General features: G+C 39.0%; 1 protein-coding gene across 2 annotated transcripts in view; it reads left to right on the forward strand.

Annotated features, from left to right (window-relative positions):
• The first annotated feature begins 5,085 nt into the window (after positions 1-5,085).
• ALDH1L2 (aldehyde dehydrogenase 1 family member L2) overlaps positions 5,086-17,332 on the forward strand; it is a 29,980-nt gene continuing 17,733 nt past the window's right edge. Inside the window, exons 1-4 of one of the 2 annotated variants that reach the window (XM_036400571.2) lie at positions 5,086-5,285; positions 10,956-11,097; positions 12,929-13,163; positions 16,735-16,900. In XM_036400571.2, coding sequence (XP_036256464.1) covers positions 5,235-5,285; positions 10,956-11,097; positions 12,929-13,163; positions 16,735-16,900 — 594 coding nt within the window. In that variant the 5' untranslated portion in view covers positions 5,086-5,234. Of the gene's footprint in view, positions 5,286-10,955; positions 11,098-12,928; positions 13,164-16,734; positions 16,901-17,332 lie in introns of those variants that run through there. The other variant, XM_036400572.2, reaches the window with a different exon arrangement.

Genomic DNA, 17,332 nt, shown 5'->3' on the forward strand with positions numbered 1-17,332 from the left:
AACAGAAACCATTTTCTAAAAAAAAAAAAGGGGGGGGGGGCAGAAAAGCACCCAGATCAGATATTGCTTCTTGTGTATACAGGCAAAGCTCCACCAAGATTATTGACAGTCACTAATTACTAGAATTGTAATTACTTACAGGAGAAAGAATTTGACTTGCTGTATCTGCAAAAACCCAACTGTTCTCTATGTTCCTTGTCTGTGGAATGTTTGATGCTTAGCTCTGAACATTTTAAATAAAAAAAAGATCTTGCTCAAAGTTTTTGTGGCAGAATTCCCAGAAAGGATTTACTATCTGAGATCTGCTCTTTACAGCTCCACTCCACTAAGATAGCAACAACTTTTGCAGATGTAGTTCCTAATCTGTCTTATGCAATCTGAGAGAATTCCATTTATCCATATGAGTAAGGCATCTGCACATGATAGTTTTTGCTACTTGTTACATTGGTGAAATAATCTCCTTTTCTCATGAAATATATACCTCCTTTTGGTTAGTCTGGAAAAATCAAATGTCAAGTGTAAGGTTTTAAATGGTTAATGTCTAATTAAGATCCTCTGGGGGAAAAAATTAATAAAAGTTTTAAATATAAATGTTGCAGAGATAACAGACAAAGTAACTTTCCCATAAAATTTTGCTTCAGCAAGTGGAAAAACATGAAATGTTTTTATTGTGTAAAATTTTAGTTGAAACTTGTCATGCAATTAACATACTTAGCCATTAATTAACAATTAACAATCATACAAAGCCTTATTTTATTTTTTATACTTAGTCAGTCTTTAAAACCGGGTAAACTCTAAAGTACTCCTGAGGAATTTGAGTCTGAACTATGACCAAATCTTTAATCATCATGAAAAGCCCCATCAGGGCTGATTTCCAACAACAAAAAGCCTATGCAGAGGTAATTTAGTTGATTACTGAGTCCCAGGGCATGATTTTCTAAAGAAAGCAAATCCTGGAAGATTCCAAGCAGTTTCTCAAGCACTTCAGTATGTGCACGCTGTGCAGAACAGTCTTTCCTAATGATCATGCCAAGTCTTGATGATGTCTTCAAAGACACTGAGTAGCTTTTGCTTCACAGAAATCAACAAGGATTTAAAATATTCAGCTACATTAGGTCTTATATTTGTTCTGTACATTTCTGCACATGCAAACACATTTTGCACATTTTTGCTATGATACAAACACGTTAAACTCCTGAATAGCTTTGGTGAACATACCGCCTATCAGTTTTTGCCATTTGCTGACATACAGCTCCTTAAAATTTGGTGACACAAAGGAAAAATCCTATGCTGAAAAGCTTACTATAGGTAATTGCAGATTTTTTCCCAAAACTAAACTTTGGCTTTATGAAAAGGGATCAGAAGTGAAAGGGGGGAAAAAAAAATCAGAAAATGAAGCTTAATGTATAAAATGTGCTCCAAACAAAGTAAGCACTGGTGCTAGGATATTTTTCCCCAAACGAACAAGAAATTAATATTTTGCAAGGTACTTCTCTGACTGGGGTACAAAAATTAATGGGTAATACTTTGGGTCACTTTTGCCAATAACATAAAGCCCAGAAGAATGCACAGTAAGTGTTACAATATTTAACATTTATGTTGGATTTACTAGATCATACTAGACCTATCTCAAAGAGGTCAGCCTAATAATTTTCTGGATACCAAAAATATTGATTGTAAGTATTTGCACTTGAAATTCTACATAGGAAATTTGTTAAGTGGTTATTAAAACTCATTTGTATGAAGTCATAACTCTGATAATAATGTGAAGCTGATGGTATGAAGATGCCATCTTTGTGTGTGTTTTAGTAGACCTTCATGGCCATTCTACCCCTCTTATTGTTATTAAATCTAAAATAAATCCCACCTCTTCCTTCCCAGCTCTTATTTATATAGCTCTTCTTATATGGTGACAACAAACACCTCCTCTTGTGATTTTTCCCTTTTGTTACCTAACATTTTAGTAGTCTGTGAAGTAAATGGAGGTCTATTATTTTCTCACTAGGTTAAGAATTGTGTTTGGAGATGAAGGTGTACCAACTAAATAAATTTTGGTGCTTTACACTTGCATTGTTGAACTGTCTATGTTATGTGTGTACAGGGAATAGAGCCACAGGTTATTACAAATTGCTTGCCCAGGAAAACCAGGCATTTTGCCGTAAGCTTGTGTGTCAGTGTACTGTTGCCAAGTGTACTGTTCAAGTTGGAGAGGATTTTGGATCATGAACCAAGATTTGAAGTTCCATGAACTTCAGCAATGCTTTAATCCAGTTCCAAAGTTTGCATTATAGGACCATATTGATGCCAGCTGTTATAGTAGGAGTTGATTGCATCCTATTTATTGTATGGAATTTGTGCAGCTTCCATCAAGTCATGGGAATACTACCCACACATTCATTTCTCCTACTGTCAGAGGTAGTGTTATAGTTCCTTTAGTGAGGATTGTCAATACTTGTTTGTGGGTTTGCTCAGCTGCAAACTGAGCTGCACATGAACTTGTAAAATCCTTGAATTGCTACATGACCCATCAGACTGGGCAGTTAATCTTTCTGAAAGAAACTGCCAATTCAAAAAGGAAAACCAGATATTAACAACAGGCATGTCAGAACAAAAGCTCCTGTGGTAGTTAAATGATGCATTTTAGTCCAACAAAATTATGAGGTTTAATTGTTTTATTGTACAATTTAAAGAAGGAATATTTTAAAGAAATGTAGCAATGAAATTTTGTAGATTTTCTGTGAGATCATTGGAAGATATGAAGCTGCATACTCATGAAAGTAGGCAATAACAATATTTTAAGAAAAAACCGCAAATCAAAATCTTTTAGCTTTCTTAATGAAATCTGGAATTATTGTACACCATTCTTTTTAAACCCACAGTACCACAGATATTAGAGAAGGAACTTCTTCTATAAACATATTGTCCCACTTTGTTAATAGAACATTTTGATGAATTTAGCTTTTAATACTTCAGAGCAAAGAAAGTCACAAACTCCCTTGGCTGATTATTCCATGATCTAATAAATCACCACACACTCCACATGATACCATCATAAGAAGAATTTTCACTGAAGCAGACAAGTACTCCTGTTGTAGCTTTTTCACCCAACAGAAAAGAAATTATAGGAACTGACTAGTGATTTTTCTTTGTGGAACTTTCTTTGCAAAATGGAAGTGCAGTGGTTTATAATAATTTAAATGTTTTGGTTTTAATTTCTGTTTATTCCACTCAGTGCCACCTACACTTATGACCCTTGAATAAAGGACAGGATATAATTGTGCTACACAGGACTAAATCAGGGAATGAATAATGGTATGAGAGTCATAATGCAAGCCCTTGTGTAACTTTACTTTGTGGGGGGATTGTGTTGTGCCAACCCAACTTCCTTGGGGACTGGCACAATCTACCTCTTGCAGCACCTCTTCTTCCTATGCCCCCTGAACAGGGATGGAGCAGCAGGACTTCAGCAGTTCTTGTCCTTAAGGTACTTCTCAGCATTTGAAATACCCTGAGGAAGATATTGGGGGCCTGGGAGTAAAACCCTGCTGATCACTGCTGCAGTTCTTTTGCAGGAAAGCATAAAAAAGAGATGTGATATCTCACTGAGATATGGATATTTGCATGTCTACTCTATTTGTAACTGTAGCAAGGTGACTGCAGGTCATAACTTTTGCTTAATCATTGCCTCTGACATTGTTCGCAACTTGGCTTTAAGAAATATTTTTCCATTTTTGTCTTCCTTGTTCTCCTGACAGGAACATCATGTATTTCAGTTTATTATACACCCATGTTCTTTGTATTGCTGGGGTTTAAACCTGACCTAATTTGCAATGATGCAAATTATTACTGTCATGCTATCTACTCTTGCTTTTGCTATTCCTGTCCTTTTTGGGGTCATTTTCACTTCCTTTCTGGTCTTTTTAGCACCTTGAATTTGTGTTTTTAAGACCTTCTCCATACCTCTCACAAGAAGATTTTGTTGTAGCTTCCAAATAATATTGAAATTGAAACACTTTTAGTAGTAGAACTCAAGAGCAAGATTTTTAAGTAATAGCTAAATAGAGTGAGCTGCTTGAATAATACTTGGCAAAGGAGGTGATACAGATTTCCAGTAAGTCATTAATGTTTTTTAACCCCATTACTAGTATGAAATAAACTAAAAATTAATGCTAATAATCCACATGATCTTTTACTGCACAGCAGAGTCAAGGGATGTCTTGCCAACAGTCTTGGTAGAGAGAGCAAAAGTGAAGCTGAGGGGCTCTGTCCCCTCAAGCTGTAAATGGCTGGAGCACTGCTGGGGACACTGCACACGTGTCAGGCTGCAAAATGCCACCCGGGTGGTATTGGTAGTCATGACTAAACAAAAGACAAGGAGTGACTGGAGAGGGTGCAGTGGAGAGCCACAAAGATGATGAGGGGTCTGGAGCAAGAGCTGTGGGAGCTGGGTCTGTTTCAGTCTAGAGAAGACTGAGAGGAGATCTCATTAACGCCTACAAATACCTCAAAGACGGGTGCTCACAGGATGGTGCCGGACTCTTTTCAGTGGTGCCCAGCAACGAGGAGCAATGGCCATAAACTAAAACACGAGAAGTTTCACCTCAACATGAGAAAGGACTGTACATTGAGGGTGGCAGAGCACTCGAACAGGCTGTCCGGGGAGTCTCTCTCCATGGAGATATTCAAAACTCACCCGGACGCGTTCCTGTGTGACCTGCTCTAGGTGACCCTGCCTTGGCAGGGGGGCTGGACTGGATGATCTCCAGAGAACCCTTCCAAACCTAACGAGTTTGTGATTCTATGACTCCCGTGTTCGCGGGCCGGGAGCCCGCCACGCCACCTCGCTGGTCCCTGCCCTGGTGCCCTGCGGCATCAGCGGGAGACCTCGACCGCCACGCTGGGATCGGGAAGCAGCGGCGGTCCCCTCCCCTCCCCTCCCCTCCCCTCCCCTCCCCTCCCCTCCCCTCCCCTCCCCTCCCCTCCCCTCCCCTCCCCTCCCCTCCCCTCCCCTCCCCTCCCCTCCCCTCCCCTCCCCTCCCCTCCTCTCCCCTCCCCTCTAGGCGCGGCAGGTGCGGGGCGGCCCCGCTCCCTCCGGTGGCCGCGGGCCCGGGCGGGATTGCGCCGCCGCGGATGCAGGCGTTGGCCCGGCGCCAGCGGATCGGCGCGGGTTGCATCAGACGAGGCGCTCCGCCGCGGCCGCGGATCCGGCTCGGTGTTGGCCGGGGGGCCGCAAGATGCTGCGGACATCACCCCGGGTGCTGCGGACCATCTGCACCACGGCTGCGGTGAGTAGCGCGGGGCGGGCGGCCGCGGACCTGGGTCCTCCCGTGCTGTGCCGTGCCGTGCCGAGCCCGCGAATGAACCGGTCGGGGGACAACCGCAAGGAGGGGGATGGCGGGAGCGAGTATTTTCCAGGATGTGATGCCTATTGTCTCTGCCGAGGATTTAGCAAAGCGCGTTGTGGCACAGCAGGGTCGGGAAAGGGCGCGGTGTGGGTGCAAAGGCTGCATCCTGCCCTTTTCGGCGAGCCTGATCGCAGCCATCATCTGGGCGCTGCATCTTGCAAGGATGTGCCTGGAAGCTGCGGGGAACAGGCACCAGCGATGCTGTGATAGTGCCCCGTAATCCTGTGTCACGAACAATATGATGCAGCCGTTCTCTGCCTCCCTTAGGCTGGATTTGCCCTGCGAGAAGCTGAAGGCTGTCTTCTCAATTAGAAGGGACCATGCTCGTTCCCAGCGCCACAGTGAAGCCCGCGGCTCTGGCCTGTTTCGTTTGTGACCTTCTCATAGCCGGTTCATTGCTCTGGCATGGTGGGCTGCTCAGGGTTGAAGTTGATGGCCTAAATTCCTCTGCACCCCATGGTTTAGTCTTTTACAGCTCTGAGCATTTGTTTCAAGCCATTTTCTTTGTGTCTGGTTACATATATAAACTGCAGGACTCCTGCAAGGAACCTCTCCCTGAAAGCCATGTCCAGTCCAAATTGTCCAGATGTGTATGCCTGCCTAGTTGAATGAGGCTCGGGGGATTTTTTTCTTCCCTAGAGATTGTTCACTGTTTTGTGTTTGGCTGCTCAGTTTTCTTTGAGGACAGCAATCCTCCAAAGGTATCTGCATGGAAGGCATTAGAATAAGGAGATTTAACACAAGCCTTTTGGAAATGCAACCAGCAGTGCCAAAAAAAAAAGAATGAATGAACGATGGGAACACATTGCCCTGGATGTGTATGTAGATGGGGGCGGGGCTCTACTATAGGCTTCGATTTGCAGGCACTGGAATTCAGCACATGTATGGGGATCTCAGTAGAAATAAAGTTGCAGTACTGCTTTTCAAAAGAAGCATCTCTCTGTAATAATTTTAAAAAGATGTAACGTTCAATTTTTTTAGCTTTACTAAATTCTTATGCAAACTAAGTAAAATATTTTAATCTTTTTGATTAAAAGGTTTGTACCCAGAGTAGCAGTTACTAAATCTTCATTTTCAGGAAATTTATTTAGAAGCGATAACCAATTGAAGTTTAGATGCACATACAAAAGAGGCAGTAATAGAAAATTATTTTTATTTAAAAAAAATTCTCCTCTGAAGAGATTTTTTAAGTTTAGACTCTTCTTAGAGAAGAAAATGTAGGTGTTGGATTTATCTCCCATTTCTAGAAAGTAGAACTTGACAAGAGAGTTACCAGTATTTGTCAGGCTGTCATCTAGGCAATACTTAATTCTATTTGTTAGTTTTATTTCTGTTTAAGTGTTTTGGAAGAAAAAGAGAACCAGAATGGAGTCAAACATTAAAATACTGTATAACTTTTAATGAGCTATTTTAAAATATATTCCAGTATGGTATCAAGAGATCATATGGACAGAATTTTTGATTACAGAAGATAAACCTAAATCTGCGCTTTTGTATTGAGGTGGTCAAACACATGTGAACTTTGAGACATGTTGAGCATTTAAGATAAGACTGCTTGTACAAACACTTATTGGATTTTATGCTTCTACCTCCTTTATCTTACTGTCTTCATTCAAATCATGAGTACTTGAGTCAAGGAAACATAATCACTGTTAATCTGTGTTATCCTATAAAAAAATATAAAGTTAAAGAAGAAATTATAGGTTCAGACAGTGAAAACAACAGAATTACAGTAGAGTGAAAACTGATTTCCTAAAATCTTGTATTTGGCAGCTCTGTCATAATAACTATATTACTCCATGATTAGTCATAAAAGAAGGGCCAGATCTCCCCAATTCACCTGAACTGCATTGTTTACTATAAATAGGAATTGGGTAATCTTACAAAAGTGCAGCAAAACATCCACTCTGATGCTACATGACCATTAACCTTCACAGGCATGGTTCATGCACATTACACGTTCATGGTCAACCAGCCAGCTGCAAAAGGAGTCTAGTATATCTCTTAACATCACTGTCAAAAACAATAGAAAGTTTAATCTCTGTGTATGTTAGTGATAATGATGGAGTATCTGTCTAGCACATTATTCAAAACCGAGATTGTTTTGGTGTTCTTTAACAGAATTTCTAAAGTTTCATGATGAATGCCAGCAGTGGCACTCTAGCCAAAATGCGCCATTTCTGTAAAACAGAAAACACTAAACTCTTTTTCTTCTCTGTGTCATCTTATAGAAATTTCCATTTTAATTGAGTGCTATGTCCACATTAAATTCTTCTACAGAATTTTCCCACTTCCACAGGTCTGACCCATTTTAGGTAAAAATGCTTAAGGAGAGTTTCCAAGAGAAGATATGAATGGCTATAACAGCTCATGCACTTGTTCCACTGTAATTTTTCAAATAAAACAAAAAACAAAGGACTGAACTTGTGGTCTGAGCATGCAAGCCCCTCCACACAGATATTTTTTTTCGCACACAGTTATCCACACAGATAACTTTTTTTTTTAACTCAGTAGAAATCCTGTTCATGGCTGACTTGTGGGTACCGTTCAGTGGAGAGAGAACTCAAGAATCACTGGTCACAGTTACCAGAACCATCTTGCCATTGAAACCAGTCAATTTGAGCTATCTTCTGGAAGTGTGAGGCAGCAAAGCTGATTTACTGCCAGAGTAATGTTTTTGTGCTCTACAGAATTTTCCACACTGCAATCTTCTCAGTCTTGCCAGTTTCAGTTTGGATATGGTGGGGTTTTTTATTTGTTATTCATCTGGGGACTACATTCTCTCTTTGCTTCTCACCATTTGTTGATTCAGTTCCACAACTAGCACAAATTAAATGTGTGGCTTCACTGAAAGTATGTTGATTTACAGCAGCTCATGATTTGGTATCGGAACTGCTATGCCATTCCATGTAATATGAGAATCAGATTTATTCACAAAGCAACATGAACTGAAAGTGTAGGAATAGAGGGTGCATATGTTATTAACACTTCATGAATAAACTCTTTGTGAAAAAGTAACTCTTAAAGTGGTGATAAATTTGGACTTAAAATTACAAGATTGTCCAAGTATCAGAAAAGCAGCAGAGTACAGAAGTGAATACTTTAACAGCGCTTTGAAAAGGTGTTTGGGTAGATTTACAGAGGCAATTATATGACATGATTTTTTGTGATGGCAGAGGAGAAGATTCATTAGCTAAGAAGATCTCTTCCAGTCCTGTTCTTACTAAGAAATGTTAACAAAAGGGCAGAAGTAGAATAAGCAATTCTCATCTGGACTATTTTTAACATTTATTCAATATACTAGTTGGGCACTAGTTAGCACAGTACAGAAATCAGAGGATTTCATACCGTGTTAAACATGGTCAGTGATCCAGCAGGTTAATCTTTCTCCAATTTGCCTGGCTATAGTTAAAATACTTGGGAAAATCTAATAAGTGTTTTTTTTAGTGCAGCAACATTTCTGCTGTAACGACATCCGTCATAAAACATTGATAATGAGCACCACCTGCATCAGTTTGGCCTTGCTGGATAAGGATTGCAAGGATAAGTTGTAATTCAGAGCAAGGTCTTGTCTTTGTTAAGAACGAAATAGTGGAATATTTGAGCTATAGCTGCCAGCAATGCAATGTTGGTTAGTAATATTATTATCAGCAGTGTCACAGACATTTTTTGCCAGCCAGTTATAACAGTCTGATTTTGCAAGGGCCTGAGTTATGTCCATCTTTGCATCTTACTGCTTGTTTCTGCTGCAGTGGCACTTTACTATGCAGTTTCATTCTCGGGGAAAATATTGTTTCCAGTACAAATAATTATTTCCTATTGTTTTATATTAAAAAAACCCCTCACTTCAATATTCCTGTAATAGAACCTACCAATTTAGAACTCCCTTTTCTAAAGCCAGCTGCACAACAAAAATGTAACCTGAAACCAGTAAAATACATCCATGATATGTCAGCTGTGAAATGAATTTCAGTGAATTGTGGTTTTAAGTAACCTGTTTTTCAGGACATTTCTCTTTGTCATATGATCTGATGGGCAGTGCAGACCATTTGTTATCCAATCAATAACCCACTCAGTCAAAGTATACTCATGTCCCAGCACCCTAAGGAAGAGGAGGGAGGAGATAAACATACAGGTGCCAACTTAAAAGGAAAACAAATGTCAGTGGTTAAGACATTCATAGAGCACTTTGATTCCTCTAATGGGTCATAAGGAAAAAAAGAAGGCAAAGTCCAGTAGTGAAAAATGAAGTTAAGAACAAAGGCGGGAAGTGTGTGGATTTATTTCCTACCTTTCTATCAGGCCTCCTAAGAGGAGGGATCTTTATGGTTTGAGTCTAGGAACAGTTTGTGTCAGATTCAGCTTTGAGGAAGGTTAGTTTTCTGTTTATTCTGTGCGGACCTTTCCTTTTTAACCAGGTGTCATAGTCCATTTCTTTTTCAAAGGTTTCCAGTTTTTATTTTCCAAAAGCTGACTAAAAATGCAGTGCATAGAGAGGCAGTTCCACCCTTCTGCCATGTTTCCATGCTCATTCCTGCTCCCCTGCTGGCCCTATGTTAGGATTCATGGCCATGCTATAAATTAGACCAGTGGAGAGATCCATTTATAAAAAAGCCGCATTTTTCATGTCGGTGCCTGCTCATTTCAGTAACCTAATGCAGTTCTTGCAGCTACAGCAGTACCAGTTCTGGGATAAATGAGGTGTTGGAGATGAGGGACTGGAGGTAGGGTGGGAGAGGAGAACAACTGCCACATGAATCTAAAAGGACTCAGAAGGAAAAAGTAGTTTTTTCAGGAAGCCATCACTTGAAAAACATAGCAATATCTGAAATTCTGATATAATTGTAGTGTTGTGATTCTATCATAAATTTTATAAATTATAATAAATTTAACTATCATAAATTTAAAAAAAAAAAGTGGAGGTAGTTTCTTGCTCTGTGTGAAGAAGCTTAAATCCCAGTCCAGTGTACTGGGATCCAAATGCAGCAGGCAGTAGAAGTCCAGCAAGGGAACCTCACCTTTAGCACCTTTTTTTGCTTGTAGGCGTATCAAATGGATGATCATCACCTTTAACTTGGCAGGAACAGTGCAAGTTTGTCTTCTTTAGCCTATACATGTTAACCACAAATAATATACCTCTGTTTAATTACAGGGATTCAGAGGGCATGTTCCAGCCACATAAATTATGCCTACAAAAAGTGTTTTATGTATGTTTCAAAAAATGTGTTTTCATTTCTGGCTATAGGTAAGATCATGGAGCCTCTCATAAGAAGCAGTGGCTGGTCTGTCTAATGAAAATTCTAAAAAAGCCATATAAACACCAGTGACAGTATCAGATGATACTTTCATGTGAAGTAGCTCTCTCTCTATGTTACCTGTCATTAATCTCAAACATTTGATTATTGTTCCTTCAAAGGTGATTAGGTTAGAAAAACTATTCCACTTTAAATCAAACTGAAAATTGACAAAGAAAGAGCAAGACAGAAATGTAAGCAACAACATATTTTCTTTGCATTCTACAACATGTTTTGTTATAATTCTTTTTACCAGGCTTATCAACATAAGCTAAAGCTAGCCCTTATAGGTCAAAGTATTTTTGGACAAGAAGTTTATAACAAGCTGAGAAAAGAGGGACATAAGGTTGTGGGTGTATTCACCGTGCCTGACAAGAATGGACAAGCTGATCCTTTGGGTAAGTGTAACCTGAATCCAAATGTAAAAATTACAGGTGTACATAATTTTCCTTTTCATTAGAAGGTTATAGCTATATGGGAATGACTTGCATATATTGCCTTTGATCCACTAAATCCAGTACAAGACCTATCCTTTAACAAACACCAGTCCCAGAACCAGTTTAACCTTGTCCATTGTCAGTACTTTAGAAAAGCAACTTTTAAAGTAGTTTCTAAATATGCAGGGCTGTATATTAAGGTATTGGAAAACCAAAATTAATTTGGATATCTTATTTGAATGTACACCCTAGAAATAATCATTCTGAACTAGAGCTGTATCTTACAGCAAATAGCTGCTGAGCCTATATTCAAGTGCAAATGTCTGTCACCTGCTTCTTTGTGCTGGCTGGGACACTCAAGGCAGTGAGCCAAGATTGTTTATCCCGGGCTTTCTGCCCTTTTTGACAAGCTTGTATGTGGCAGTGTACCTGCAGAGGCCATTTCTCTTCCATCTGGACTATGGAAAACATATTCAAAAGGTTGGAGGAGGCTTTGCTCTCCCTTTTTCCATTGTTGAGGTGCATAAGGATTTTCTAGGCTTACTAAAGAAAGAAGTTTTGCTTATTCAGTTTTGTACTCATTTTACATAGAACTCAGCATGGCAAAGAAGCTAATTTAGAACCATCTGAATTGTCACTTTTCTTTGATTTTTGTTTCAGTGACACAAGTTCAGAGACAGCGAGTTAATATGATTAGCAAATAAAAGTGCCAGAATGGAATGTACCTTTATGGAGAATCTGAAATCAAAACTGCATTCCATGAGCTGTTTCAATTCTCTCTTGGTTTGGTGGAGGGCTTTTTTGGTGGTTTTTGTTTTGGTTTGGTTTTTGATTAGGGTTTTGGTTTTTTTGTTGGTTTTTTTTTTTTTTTTTTTTTGTATTGTCCTGACATGTTTTTACAGAACTCTCATGAGGGAAGAATCAAACGTAAGTTTTGCTTACTGGTGCTGTGGTGTTCACAGACTAGCATGTAATTCTCAACTCTACCTCATTAAAAGATTTAATCACACTTTGGAAGAATTAGAGAAGGCAACTATTAGCTTAGAAAACGAAAAATTGACTATCCAAGTCTGGTTGGATTACATTATATAAAAAGTTTATGTACAATATAGCATAACTTGTTTACATTATATAAATTATTCTTGTACAGTTGTTACACTAACAAATGCAACTAAGTAAATCTTCCAATCTTGCAATCATGTATTTATTTTTAACTAAACCCACAGGATTAATTTAGTCCAATCTTTCCTGATTGGGGGAAAAAAATGAAATGAAATTGCTAAATAACTTCACTTCTTTTTACTTTCAGATGACTCAAAAGCTTAAGTTTCAAGTGTTTCCTGAAGCTTTCTGTGCCCTCAGACAGCTACAGTCTTTGTTTTCTTAAAGTAACTTCAGTACACACTAACTTGCATGGAATAATATTTAAATAAGAATTTACTTAAGATTTTATCAACAGGCTAAAGATGTTTCAGATCAAGCTCAAGATCCAATTTCACAGACAAAAAAGAGAAAGTAAAGTTTGAGTATCTGTCTTTTCTGTTTCATTGGTACTTACTAGCCAAGTCATAAGAGTGAACAGAAAGTTGAGATTTATGTAAGATGTAGGAACGATAATCAAAGACAGAATTAATAAAATATATCCAAGCACAAAGGTTTTTAAACAGCATACAGAAGAGCACTCTGTGGTCACACAATTGATGATTCACTTCAGTTGTCATGTCATATGTCTCTGACTTGAATTTTTAACACAAAATGAAAAAAAAAAAATAATACTGTTCTTGTCTCTCAGCACTGGCAGCAGAGAAGGACGGTACTCCTGTTTTTAAGTTCCCCAAATGGAGAGCTAAAGGCAAGCCTATCCAGGAAGTAGTTGCAGCCTACAAATCAGTTGGAGCAGAGTTAAATGTCCTTCCATTCTGTACACAGTTTATCCCCATGGATGTTATTGACTGCCCAAAACATGGCTCTATTATTTACCATCCGTCCATCCTACCACGCCACCGAGGAGCTTCTGCAATCAACTGGTGAGTTCTGTGCATCAAAACCATGTGTTTGTCATGTTAGGGTGCTGGTCTGCACCTGTTAACTCTTGTAAATGCTGCAGTTCTCTTGACTTGCAAGCGCTCTGAAGGATCTTCTCTAGAGCAGCTGTCTATTTGGTACATGAACTGCACTTCATACCTGGCATTCATTATTATTTCCAATGTGAGCTCAGCTGTTATTCTGGGAGGATCAGTGGTGTGAGCTGTACATTCATATATTTTACTCACATGCATGAATCGACAGTCTCGAGTTTCCATAAGCAGAACACTGCTCTAGTGACTCATCCCCACAAACACTCGATAACTATCACAGGAATGTCTGATACAGACCCTAAGATGTCACAGAGTGGAAAGGAGAAGAGAGAGCCCACAAGAAAAAAACTTTATCTCACAAGATAGGCTCAAATCATCACCCTAAAAGAACTACACTGCAAAAATGGCCTCAATAGACTCAAATCTCACACTCTTGTGAAAACAGAAATGATATTATCATAGTTTCTAAATTCAGTAAGAAATTATCTAAATATGGAGAAACAATTTTAAAAGAATCTTACAGGCATCATGATGATTATCTGAATCCACAGTGTTGTGGATTCAAAGCAACAGCATACTTAGTTTTGTTTAATTTTAATCCTCCCCGGAAAAAGTACTAAACTGAAATACTTAAACAGAGGTGTTGAGGAGACTATTAGAGAGGTAAAGACTTCAAAAACTGTCAGTTGTGTCCAAGTGTGTAAAGTAACATAGCATAAACTCAGCAGAAAATAAGATTGAGATAGTCCAGAAAATTAATAAAGAACCAGCTTTTTAAGGACACAAAATGTAATACCAACAATTCCTCCAAATATGTTAAAGGTGGGAGGTATGTAAGTGGTAGAGATGTGGGATTTAACAAAGGTATTTTGTTAAATATAGGAAATCTGTATTGGTATTCAGGATGGAGGAGCTTAAGATGTTACTATCCTACAGTCCTTCTTTGTGTGGAATAAATCAAAACAATTCTTTTGAGCTGAACTGTGAGCAGATGACATTTTCGTGAACTGATGAAGGAATAAGAAACTCTTTGTCAGGACCACAGGACTTCAGCAAATTGGAAGTTGCAGATTTGCGATGACCGGCAACATTTCATTTTCTTAAGGTTATGTTGATGCGGGTGACTGGGAAATAGCAAAAGCAATACCAGTTTTAAAAAGGCTGAAAGAGAAAGCCAGGAAACTTTAGATCAATGACTCTGATTTAAATCTGTAATAAGGAATACACTTTCTATGCAAATGAGTAAATGTAATAATGTGAGACTAAGAAAATGAGAGGTCAAATTCAAAGTTAAGAAACATTACACAATGTGCACAAGGGAGAAACCCCCATGACTATATATAAGCAGTGTTAAAGTTAATTGTTATTACTCAGAAAAGGATTATTGTTACTCACCATGTAAGGATCCATTCATTCAAGAGGTGGACTCAATGGTCCTTCTGGGTCCCTTCCAACTCAAAATATTCTGTGATTCTGTGGTCTTAAATACTGTCTGCATCTCAGTTGGAACATGAACTAGCTAAGTTCAGAAAAGGCTAAGAAAGATGGTCAAGGGTATAGGACAGTTTTCACATGACTGGAGGCAAATGATGGAGTCTTCAGACTGGAAAAGAGGTCATCGGGAAGGACATACACTAGCTGAGCCATGGAAGACATGGAAAGATGAAAAAGAAATGATGGCTTATTCTAATCAAAAGTCAGAGAACAGCCAGCAGACATCAAGTAGTAGAATTTTTCCAAATAAATGAGGTCCTTTTACTCCATGCAGTTTTTTATTAAATTGTGCAACCTCCTATCTAGAGAGCTCTAAAAGGATGCTTTTATAGAGGAGAAGTTCATCAAGATGTATTTCACAGGAAGGTGTAGACACAAACTCTCATACAGGAAGTTCTTTCAGCAAGTGCAAAGATTTGCAGAAATGGAATGTATTACAGTGTTGTATCACTGTGTCTTGCTCTATTTTGCATATTCCTTCTGCAAAAGGAATCTATCTTCTCCTGCCCTTCTCAAGTAAAGGCCAGTGTCCCAAGACCTTTAAACTAAACTAGGATTTGGCCTTGACTGACTGTTCTTGTGTTTCACCCTCTCACCCCTTGCTCTAATCACTACTTTCACATATTGTGGCTACAGCCCTGGTGCTGATCAGACCCTTTATCCCCACAGTATAACCAAGAAAACCTTTGAGAATTAGACATGGCTAAACATAACTAGGTACAAACAAGGGCTCTGGGGTGCAGAGGGTTCCTCACTCACTTCCTTTACAGTCTCTTCCAGCTGCTGCCACTCTGTTATCAGCAGCCCTTTGTGGAGGGAGTTGGTGGACAGATGAGGGGACACACAATAGTTCTTACCTTGTCACCTATTCAGCATCAGAGACATTTCCTTATAAAACCTTCTTTTCCATGCTGAGGACATCCATTTCTCACTAGAGTACTCTTTTGGAATTTTTACGTAACAAAAACAAGAAGAAAAGCAGCTAAATATGTGAAAGATCTGATAAGGCTAGCCAAACTTCTATAAGCTTTCACTTCTGTTATACCTGCCAACTTCCCCAGTTGTCTTTGGAGTTTGTCCCTTGTTCATCCCATATGTACTTTTGTGTACTTCACTCATTTTAGTAATGCAGCTTTCACTGCTTATAATTAATAATGAATTTTTCTGTGTATAAGCCAGATCTCAGACAATCCTGTTACAACATGGGCTGCTGAGGGAATACTTACATGAGATATGTATTACTTAAAATAGCATTGAAGTTTGCATGCATACAAATGGCTGAAAACATGCAGGAAATATTTTTCTCACCATTTCTGGCTGCTCCCTTAAACACACTTCAGTCTGATTTTCCATTATTCTGAGACACGTGCCAAAGGACAGCTGTAAAATTTTAGGTGGCTGAAGCTCCCTATGGATGCAGAAGCAGACTCTGAGCTGAGGTAAATCAGCACAGGTCTAATGTAAGCATTGCTATGTTCATGCACAGCAGCTCAGAATCTGGCTGGAAAGCCTTAATTCCGTTAATAACTTTTCCTTGAACAGTTGCATATTTATCATTTTCAACTCTGAGTTTAACTCCTTTTCAGCTGTGTGACAAATGTACTTTCCTTGTTGACCTACAGATGAGCCATGAGGCTTAGCGAATTACAGTAAACAATCATGAATTATTAAGATAATATTCTGTTTGATGCTTCCATCTTTCAAATTCTGTTATAACTGTTGCATAGCTTTTGCTCTGTGTCTTACCATTAATAATACTTTAAAAGTAGTTATCACAGTGAACTATGTGAGACAGCCTGGGTTCACTTGCAGCATTTCCTATGTCACTTTGTGGGAACCATACATCAACAGTGGCAAAACTGTGGGTTCCTGGCTGTGAAGTGAGCAGTGAAAATATAGCAAAGATTGTTAGGATTTTCTTTTCTATCTTCCTGAAGAAAATGAATGTAAACATGAATGTAACATGCGAGTTGATATTCCGAACTACTTTAATTTTTTCTGTATTTACTGTAATTTTTATGCCTAGGACTTTAATTCAAGGAGATAAGAAAGCAGGATTTACTATTTTTTGGGCTGATGATGGTTTGGACACTGGACCAATACTTCTACAGCGAGAATGTGATGTTGGCCAAAATGATACCGTGGATGACCTGTATAACCGGTTTCTCTTCCCAGAAGGAATAAAGGCTATGGTATGTTTAACTGTACTAAATACCAGCTTTTTAAGAGGAAAAGGGCTTGAAAGTAAAGGAAAAATAGACAAAATATTGGGAAGGCAGAGGTTGTGATACTCAGCCAAATCCTAGACTTCACTGGAGCTGTGCGGCTGCCCAACAGCTGAGGATATGACCTCAGAATATTTGTTGCTGACAGCAGGCAGACCATATTCTATTTCCACAGATGGCATGAAGTTGAATTTGTTTGGAATGTGGCTCTTTCCATACAAGACAAAATCTTTTAAAGGCTCAGCAACAGAAAAAAATTAGGTGTGAGATTTTTAAGAAAAAACGGCAGTGTGGTGTTTGGGGCTCAGAGTTCTGGTGGATTGGCTTTGGGTTTTCTATGTTTGTCATTTTTTGTATGTTTTTTAAGTGAATAAAAGAAAAGGCACAAAAAATACTCAG

Source organism: Molothrus ater, chromosome 5 (genome assembly GCF_012460135.2).
Source record: "Molothrus ater isolate BHLD 08-10-18 breed brown headed cowbird chromosome 5, BPBGC_Mater_1.1, whole genome shotgun sequence".
NCBI classification, from domain to species: Eukaryota; Metazoa; Chordata; class Aves; order Passeriformes; family Icteridae; genus Molothrus; species Molothrus ater.